Here is a 10,000-nt window from a genome sequence, read left to right as displayed (position 1 = left end):
TTAACGACCCCAATGCTAGGAGAGGGATGGGAATAGGCCTGGGTGTTGGGTTAGGGGCCCCAACGCTGGGGGGAGGGATGGGAACAGGCCTGGGGTGTTGGGTTAGGGGCCCCAATGCTGCGAGAGAGTTGGGAACAGGCCCGGGTGTTGGGTTAGGGGCCCCAACGCTGGGGGAGGGATGGGAACAGGCCTGGGGTGTTGGGTTGGGGGCCCCAATGCTGCAAGAGGGATGGGAACAGGCCCGGGTGTTGGATTAGGGGCCCCAACGCTGGGGGAGGGATGGGAACAGGCCTGGGGTGTTGGGTTGGAGGCCCCAATGCTGCGAGAGGGATGGGAAAAGGCCCGGGTGTTGGGTTAGGGGCCCCAATGCTGGGGGAGGGATGGGAACAGGTCTGGGTGTTGGGTTAGGGGCCTCATTGCTGGGAGAGGGAAGGGAACAGGCCCGAGTGTTGGTTTAGGGACCCCAATGCTAGGAGAGGGATGGGAATAGGCCTGGGTGTTGGGTTAGGGGCCCCAACGCTGGGGGGAGGGATGGGAACAGGCCTGGGGTGTTGGGTTAGGGGCCCCAATCCTGCGAGAGAGATGGGAACAGGCCCGGGTGTTGGGTTAGGAGCCCCAATGCTGGGAGAGGGATGGAAAGAGGCCTGGGGTGTTGGGTTAAGGGCCCCAATGCTGCGAGAGGGATGGGAACAGGCCCGGGTGTTGGGTTAGGGGCCCCAATGCTGGGGAAGGGTGGGAACAGGCCCGGGGTGTTGGGTTAGGGGCCCCAACGCTGCGAGAGGGATGGGAACAGGCCCGGGTGTTGGGTTAGGGGCCCCAATGCTGGGAGAGGGATGGGAACAGGCCCGGGTGTTGGGTTAGGGGCCCCAATGCTGCGAGAGGGATGGGAATGGGGGGTCTGGCCAGGGTCTCACCCCTCTCATGCTGGCTCGCCTGCCACCCAGGTACAACCAGCTTCTGGCGGAGAAGGAGCATCTGGAGCAGTTGGAGGCCAGCCTGAGGAGCCAGCAGGAGGCGCTGGAGCTGGAGGCCGGGAAGCAGCAGGGCCTCAGCCTGGCCCACCAGCAGCTGAAAGACGATTACAACAGGTAACCAGGGTCCACATCCCCCAACCTGCCCTCTAAACCCCACCCACCTCACACCATCCAACCTCCCACCTCTCCCTCTGCCTCCCCTCCCTCTTCCTCCTACCCCTCTCCCCCTTTCCTCTCCCCTCCTTCCATCTCCCCACTCCTCCTCCTCTACTCTCGCTCCTCCTCCCCTCCATCCCTCTCCCCCCTCCTCTGGCCCTCACCCTCCTCTTCGCTCTCTACTTCCCCTAGCACCTTCTCCTACTCATCTTCATCCCCTCCAGAAGACCTCCCCACCTGCACGGACCCCTCCCAGTACAGCACCCCCCCCCCAAAACTGACCTAGGGGACCCACCACCCACCCTCTCTTTGAGAACAGGATAGAGTCTGAGAGTTGGAACGGGCTTGGAGCTGGGACATTAATTTGCCCTCTTCCATCCCCCAGTGATCTACCAGATATCCTCCAGTGATTACCCAGTGTCCTCCCAGTGATCTAACAGATATCCCCCGATGATCTACCCAGTGTCTCCCCAGTGATTACCCAGTGTCTCCCCAGTGATTACCCAGTGTCTCCCCAGCGATTACCCAGTGTCTCCCCAGTGATTACCCAGTGTCCTCCCAGTGATCTAACAGATATCCCCCGATGATCTACCCAGTGTCTCCCCAGTGATTACCCAGTGTCTCCCCAGTGATTACCCAGTGTCTCCCCAGCGATTACCCAGTGTCTCCCCAGCGATTACCCAGTGTCTCCCCAGTGATTACCCAGTGTCCTCCCAGTGATCTAACAGATATCCCCCGATGATCTACCCAGTGTCTCCCGTGATTACCCAGTGTCTCCCCAGCGATTACCCAGTGTCTCCCCAGCGATTACCCAGTGTCTCCCCCAGTGATTTAACAAATATCCCCCAATGACCTACCGGTGTCCCCCCCCCCGGCTGACCTGCCGCCTGTTAACCCCCCAGGCTGAACCAGCTCCACGGGGACGGTGTGCGTCAGTGGGAGGAGCTGCTGGCCGAGCACACGGCGGTGAAGGGGCAGCTGAGCGGGCTGCAGCTGGAGAAGGCGCGGGCCGATGTGGAGCACGCCGCCCTGAGGGAGCAGTTCCAGCAGCTCGACGTGCGCTGGACCAAGCTCAGCTCCCACTGTGAGGTACGGCCGCAGGGTCCAGATGGAGGTCAGGGTCCGGGTCAGAGACAGACAGACACACACACACACACACACACACACTCCACACACACATACTCCACACACACACACACACACACACACACACACACACAGACACACAGACACACACACACACACACACACACACACACACTGCACACACACACTGCACACACACACACACACACTCTCACACTCCACACACACACACACTCTCACACACACACACACACACACACTATACACACACACACTCTCACACTCCACACACACACACACACACACTCTCACACTCCACACACACACACATACACACACACACACTCTCACTCTCACACACGCACGCACACACACACACACACACACACACTCTCACACACACACACACACACACTCTCACACACACACACACACACACACACACACACACACACACACACACACACACACACTCACACACACTCACGCACACACGCACACACACACACACTAGCTCTGGGGGGGTTGTTGGTACAGCGTGGCCAGCGTTGGGCGTTGAGGGGGGAGCGTGGCCGACCCTGGAGGACTGACCGGTCGCCTGTCTCCCCGCAGCTCCTGGGTGAGCTGAAGTCAAACCTGGAGGAGGAGAACCGCCAGCTGATCCAGCAGGTGAAAGCGCTGGCTGATGACAACCGGACCCTGCTGGAGAGGACGGTGGAGAGCCGGGACCAGTTCCACGAGGAGCAGCGGGAGTACGCGTGAGTGACCCCGCCTCGATGCCCACGTGTGCGCGTACTGTCCCTGACACCGCCGGGGTCTCCCCCGTTCACTCTCACTTCCTCCCACATCAGTTACGACCGTCAGGCCCCCGAAAACTTCACTCAGCTCAACTCAGAACTTTCTCCACAACCCACAGACTCGCTTCCAGTGATATTACAAAGTTCAAAGTAAAATTTATTATCCGCGTACATGTACATCGCCACATACCACCCTGAGGTTCATTTCCCCGCGGGCATCCTCGGCAAATCTATAGAATGGTAACTGTAAACAGGATCAGTGAAAGATCAGCCAGAGTTGCAGAAGACAACAAACTGTGCAAATGCAAATATAAATAAATAGCAATAAATAATGAGAACACCAGTAAAGAGCCTTTGAAAGTGAGTCAATAGGTTGTGGGAACATTTCAGTAACGGGACAAGTGTAGTTACCCCCTTTTGTTCAGGAGCCTGATGGTTGAGGGGTGGTAATGTGAGTCCTGAGGCTCCTGTACCTTCTACCTGATGGCAGCAACGAGAAGAGAGCACGGCCTGGGCGGTGGGGGTCTCTGGAGAAGGGAGCACGGCCTGGGTGGTGGGGGTCTCTGGAGCACGGCCTGGGCGGTGGGGGTCTCTGGAGAAGAGAGCACGGCCTGGGTGGTGGGGGTCTCTGGAGAAGGGAGCACGGCCTGGGTGGTGGGGGTCTCTGGAGAAGGGAGCACGGCCTGGGTGGTGGGGATCTCTGGAGAAGAGAGCACGGCCTGTGTGGTGGGGGTCTCTGGAGAAGAGAGCACGGCCTGGGTGGTGGGGGTCTCTGGAGAAGGGATCACAGCCTGGGTGGTGGGGGTCTCTGGAGAAGAGAGCACGGCCTGGGTGGTGGGCGTCTCTGGAGAAGAGAGCACGGCCTGGGTGTTGGGGGTCTCTGGAGAAGGGATCACGGCCTGGGTGGTGGGGGTGTCTGGAGAAGGGAGCACGGCCTGGGTGGTGGGGGTCTCTGGAGAAGGGATCACGGCCTGGGTGGTGGGGGTGTCTGGAGAAGGGAGCACGGCCTGGGTGGTGGGGGTCTCTGGAGAAGGGAGCACGGCCTGGGTGGTGGGGGTCTCTGATGATGGACGCTGCTTTCCTACGACAGTGTTTTATGTTGATGTGCTCGACGGTGGGGAGGGCTTTACCCGTGATGGACTGGGCCGAAACCGCTACCTTTTGTAGGATTTTCCGTTCAAAGACGTCGGTGTTTTCACACCAGGCCGTGACGCAGCCAGTCGATACACTCTCCACTACATGCCTATGAAAGTTTGTCAAAGTTTTAGATATCATGCTGAATCAGGCCCCAAGGTCCAGGGAAAGGTGTCTCCTTGGTGGTGTGGGCTTGTTGAACGAGAAAGCCCTGTTACCCAGCTGTATCTCTAAGTAAACAGTTTTAAATAAATAAAGAAAGTAAACACACCTTTTCTGTGCCCTCTCTCGTACAATAGCACCCTTCCTACGGCAGGGCGGACAAAGCAGAGCACAATACTCCTCGCCGACGTCCTATATAACTGGTCAGAGTTTCGGGGAACGAGGGGTGACTTTTCTGAAACAGCCCAAGGGGCTTCTTGAACTTGGGACACAGTCTTAGTGTGGGTGGGGGAGTCCTGACTGAAGTGGGTCACGTCCACTTTGACCTGGTGTGTGCAAGGGGAAGAATGAAAATCTCGCTTGGAGCATCACAGGCACGAAGGTGCGGAGAACATGTTGAACTTAAGTTGTGCATATATCATGCGTGTTTTACATGCATTGTGTGCACTTTGCGTAAATTTGCATATTTGTGCATCAATTATGTGTGCAAATGAGGCAAAAGCAACGAAACTATTAGGAGTCCGTGGGAGGGCAAGAGGTGTTCCACACTGTTCCTTTGCCGAGGGAGAGTCAGAACTGCACGTCGATCCAGGACCTGATGGCCGTAGGGAGGTAGCTGTTTCTGAGCTTGGGCAGTTGACCTTTCGGGCCCAGACGGGCCCTACTGTTTACTTTTTCCTTGCGTTGAGCCGGGTTGCAGGATCTGCCGACTCTCCTCGCGGTGTTCCTGAACCTGGTGAGAACCCTGGGCCTCCCGGCGAGGAGGGACCACTTCCCTCAGGATTGTCCGCGGCACCGGGCCGTGGGGCCCAGGCAGGGTTCTGCCCGAGGTGGGAAAGGGGGGGTCAGAGTCAGCTGCCGATGCTGAAGGTCTGGAACGGTCGGCAGGTCAGGCAGCGTCTGTGGAGCAGAGAGCAGTTAACGTTCCGAGTTTGAGGCCGCAGTGTTCCGCCCCTCTCCGTTCCCGACGTCCAGGCTCTCCATCCGCCCCCAAGCCCTTCCTGGCTCCTGTTTTCACATTCTCCCTCTTCCGGCAGGGATAAGCTGAACAAACTGCGGAGAGAGAAACAGAAACTGGTGGAGAAGATCATGGACCAGTACAGGGTGGTGGAGCCTACCATGCCCAGGAGGTAACACCGCGTCCTTGCCCCGGTCTGCGTGAGCGTGGCCCGTGTCCGTGAGTGTGCAAATGTGACTGTGTGTGTAGCATTGTGTCCTTGTCCCAGTCTGTGTGAGCGTGGCCCGTGTCCGTGAGTGTGCAAATGTGACTGTGTGTGTAGCATTGTGTCCTTGCCCCGGTCTGCGTGAGCGTGGCCCGTGTCCGTGAGTGTGCAAATGTGACTGTGTGTGTAGCATTGTGTCCTTGCCCCGGTCTGCGTGAGCGTGGCCCGTGTCCGTGAGTGTGCAAATGTGACTGTGTGTGTAGCATTGTGTCCTTGCCCCGGTCTGTGTGAGCGTGGCCCGTGTCCGTGAGTGTGCAAATGTCTGTGTGTGTAACACCGCGTCCTTGCCCTAGTCTGCGAGCGTGGCCCATGTGTGAGAGAGTTTGTGTGTCCACGAGTGTGCAAATGTCTGTGCGTGACTGTGTGTGTAGCATTGTGTCCTTGTCCCAGTCTGCGTGAGCGTGGCCCGTGTCCGTGAGTGTGCAAATGTGACTGTGTGTGTAGCATTGTGTCCTTGCCCCGGTCTGTGTGAGCGTGGCCCATGTCCGTGAGTGTGCAAATGTCTGTGTGTGTAACACCGCGTCCTTGCCCCAGTCTGCGTGAGCATGGCCCGTGTCCGTGAGTGTGCAAATGTCTGTGTGTGTAACACCGCGTCCTTGCCCTAGTCTGCGAGCGTGGCCCATGTGTGAGAGAGTTTGTGTGTCCACGAGTGTGCAAATGTCTGTGTGCGTGACTGTGTGTGTAGCATTGTGTCCTTGTCCCAGTCTGCGTGAGCGTGGCCCGTGTCCGTGAGTGTGCAAATGTGACTGTGTGTGTAGCATTGTGTCCTTGCCCCGGTCTGTGTGAGCGTGGCCCATGTCCGTGAGTGTGCAAATGTCTGTGTGTGTAACACCGCCTTGCCCCAGTCTGCGTGAGCATGGCCCGTGTCCGTGAGTGTGCAAATGTCTGTGTGTGTAACACCGCGTCCTTGCCCTAGTCTGCGAGCGTGGCCCGTGTGTGAGAAAGTTTGTGTGTCTGTGAGTGTGCAAATATCTGTCAGTATATGTGTGAGTGTGTATGTGAGTGTGCAAATGTCTGTGTGCGTGACTGTGTGTGGAGCATTGTGTCCTTGTCCCAGTCTGTGCGTGTCTGTGTCTATGTGGTCCGTGTTTGTGTGTGAGTGTGTGTGTGCGCTTTTGTCTCTGTGTGGTATAAGAACCAACTTTTCGGATTATCGAGGGGTCAGATCTTGCGTCCGTTTTTGCAAAGAGACCTTGAGCGAGTTCTTAAACCTGCTCCCAGCTCCCAGCGACAGACGGGGTTGGCGGGTTAGTCGGCCGCGGGGAGAGGGGAGTTGGGCTCGTGTTGAATTAGTGTCGACGGGCCGAGAGCCTGGCCACCCGATGGACCCTCCACTGTCGGACATCTCCCTCTGCGGAGTCGCTGAGTCGCTTTCCGGGCGGGGCAGCGGGACGGGGCGCTTCTCCGAGGGGAGACTCGGGGGCGGAGGGGACGGGAAGGGGGTCTCTCTCCTGTCCGGATTACGGGATGCCTGCTCTGCGCCCTTTCTTCCCCAGCAAGAAGGGGAACTGGATCGCCGACAAGATGAAGAAGCTGATCAGGCCGCGGAAGGAGCTGACCAAGGACCAGCTGAGACCCTACTTCATCACGCCGTCCGGCGGCCCGGACGGGGCCGAGGGCATCGTCCACCTCTCCCAGCTGGAGAACTCCGGCCTCCTCGACGAGACTGACCAGCCCGCCGGTGAGTGGGGTGCGAGGGGGCGCTCGCCGGCCGGGAGAAAGAGCGGCGGGGGGCGGGGGGTATGTGTTCTGGTGTCATCGCGTACCGAGGTCCCATCAGAAGTTTCTGACTGCCGGCCATAGAACAGTACAGCACAGTACAGGCCCTTCGGCCCATGATGCTGTGCCAACCCTCAAACCCTGCCTCCCATATAACCCCCCACCTTAAATTCCTCCATATACCTGTCTAGTAGTCACTTAAACTTCACTAGTGTATCTGCCTCCACCACTGACTCAGGCAGTGCATTCCACGCACCAACCACTCTCTGAGTGAAAACCCTTCCTCTAATATCCCCCTTGAACTTCCCTCCCCTTACCTTAAAGCCATGTCCTCTTGTACTGAGCAGTGGTGCCCTGGGGAAGAGGCGCTGGCTGTCCACTCTGTCTATTCTTCTTAATATCTTGTACACCTCTATCATGTCTCCTCTCATCCTCCTTCTCTCCAGAGAGTAAAGCCCTAGCTCCCTCAATCTCTGATCATAATGCATACTCTCTAAACCAGGCAGCATTCTGGTAAATCTCCTCTGTACCCTTTCCAATGCTTCCACATCCTTCCTACAGTGAGGCGACCAGAACTGGACACAGTACTCCAAGTGTGACCTAACCAGAGTTTTATAGATCTGCATCATTACCCCGCGACTCTTAAACTCTATCCCTTGACTTGTGAAAGCTAACACCCCATAAGCTTTCTTAACTACCCTATCTACCTGTGAGGTAACTTTCAGGGATCTGTGGACATGTACCCCCAGATCCCTCTGCTCCTCCACACTACCAAGTATCCTGCCATTTACTTTGTACTCTGCCTTGGAGTTTGTCCTTCCAAGCTGTACCACCTCACACTTCTCCGGGTTGAACTCCATCTGCCACTTCTCAGCCCACTTCTGCATCCTATCAATGTCTCTCTGCAATCTTCGACAATCCTCTACACTATCTACAACACCACCAACCTTTGTGTCGTCTGCAAACTTGCCAACCCACCCTTCTACCCTCTCATCCAGGTCGTTAATAAAAATCACAAAAAGTAGAGGTCCCAGAACAGATCCTTGTGGGACACCACTAGTCACAACCCTCCAATCTGAATATACTCCCTCCACCACAACCCTCTGCCTTCTGCAGGCAAGCCAATTCTGAATCCACCTGGCCAAACTTCCCTGGATCCCATGCCTTCTGACTTTCTGAATAAGCCTACAATGTGGAACCTTGTCAAATGCCTTACTAATATCCATGTAGATCACATCCACTGCACTACCCTCATCTATATGCCTGGTCTCCTCCTCAAATAACTCTATCAGGCTTGTTAGACACGATCTGACCTTTACAAAGCCATGTTGACTGTCCCTGATCAGACCATGATTCTCTCAATGCCCATAGATCCTATCTCTAAGAATCTTTTCCAACAGCTTTCCCACCACAGACGTAAGGCTCACTGGTCTATAATTACCCGGACTATCCCTACTAACATCCACCTCCCTCCAACCCTCCGGTACAATTCCCATGGACAACGAGGACATAAAGATCCTAGCCAGAGGTTCAGCAATCTCTTCCCTTGCCTCGTGGAGCAGCCTGGGGAATATTCCATCAGGCCCCGGGGACTTATCCGTCCCAATGTATTTCAACAACTCCAACACCTCCTCTCCCTTAATATCAACATGCTCCAGACCATCAACCTCACTCATATTGTCCTCACTGTCATCAAGTTCCCTCTCAGTGGTGAATACTGAAGAGAAGTATTCATTGAGGACCTCGCTCACTTCCTCAGCCTCCAGGCACATCTTCCCACTTTTATCTCTAATCGGTCCTATCTTCACTCCTGTCATCCTTTGGTTCTTCACATAATTGAAGAATGCCTTGGGGTTTTCCTTTACCCTACTTGCCAAGGCCTCATACCCCCTTCTTGCTCTCCTCAGCCCCTTCTTAAGCTCCTTTCTTGCTACCCTATATTCCTCAATAGACCCATCTGATCCTTGCTTCCTAAACCTCATGTATGCTGCCTTCTTCCACCTGACTAGATTTTCCACCTCACTTGTCACCCATGGTTCCTTCACCCTACCATTCTTTATTTTTCTCACTGGGACAAATTTATCCCTAACATCCTGCAAAAGATCCCTAAACATTGACCACATGGCCATAGTACATTTCCCTGCAAAAACATCATCCCAATTCACACCCACAAGTTCTAGCCTTATGGCCTCATAATTTGCCCTTCCCCAATTAAAAATTTTCCTGTCCTCTCTGATTCTATCCTTTTCCATGATAATGCTAAAGGTCAGGGAGCGGTGATCACTGTCCCCCAGATGCTCACCCACTGACAGATCTGGAATCCATCCTGGACACACTTAACAAACTCTGCCCCGTCTAAACCATTGGGACTAATCAGGTGCCAATCAATATTAGGGAAGTTAAAGTCACCCATGATAACAACCCTGTTACTTGTGCACCGTTCCAAAATCTGCTCCTCGGTATCTCTGCTGCTACCGAGGGGCCAATAGTATACTCCCAATAGAGTAACTGCTCCCTTCCTGTTCCTGACTTCCACCCATACTGACTCCAAAGAGGATCCTGCTACATTACCCACGCTTTCTGCAGCTGTAGTAGTATCCCTGACCAGTAATGCCACCCCTCCTCCCTTTTCCCCCACTCGCTATCCCTTTTAAAGCAATGAAATCCAGGAATATTGAGAATTGCCATCCTGACAGATCAGTGCACTAAGGTCGCAATCGGACGGCAGAGGGGAAGAAGCTGTTCCTGA

The 10,000-nt window shown here is 55.6% G+C and overlaps 1 protein-coding gene across 1 annotated transcript in view; it reads left to right on the top strand.

Moving 5' to 3' along the window:
- LOC132386193 (girdin-like) overlaps positions 1-10,000 on the top strand; it is a 65,958-nt gene that overhangs the window by 51,131 nt on the left and 4,827 nt on the right. Inside the window, exons 14-18 of the mRNA XM_059958476.1 lie at positions 945-1,088; positions 2,033-2,219; positions 2,829-2,974; positions 5,347-5,439; positions 7,029-7,213. Of these exons, the coding sequence (XP_059814459.1) occupies positions 945-1,088; positions 2,033-2,219; positions 2,829-2,974; positions 5,347-5,439; positions 7,029-7,213 (755 nt within the window). The remainder of the gene's footprint in view (positions 1-944; positions 1,089-2,032; positions 2,220-2,828; positions 2,975-5,346; positions 5,440-7,028; positions 7,214-10,000) is intronic.

Source organism: Hypanus sabinus, unplaced genomic scaffold (assembly GCF_030144855.1).
Source record: "Hypanus sabinus isolate sHypSab1 unplaced genomic scaffold, sHypSab1.hap1 scaffold_1052, whole genome shotgun sequence".
NCBI lineage: Eukaryota > Metazoa > Chordata > Chondrichthyes > Myliobatiformes > Dasyatidae > Hypanus > Hypanus sabinus.
This window is presented reverse-complemented; position numbering and strand designations above follow the sequence as displayed.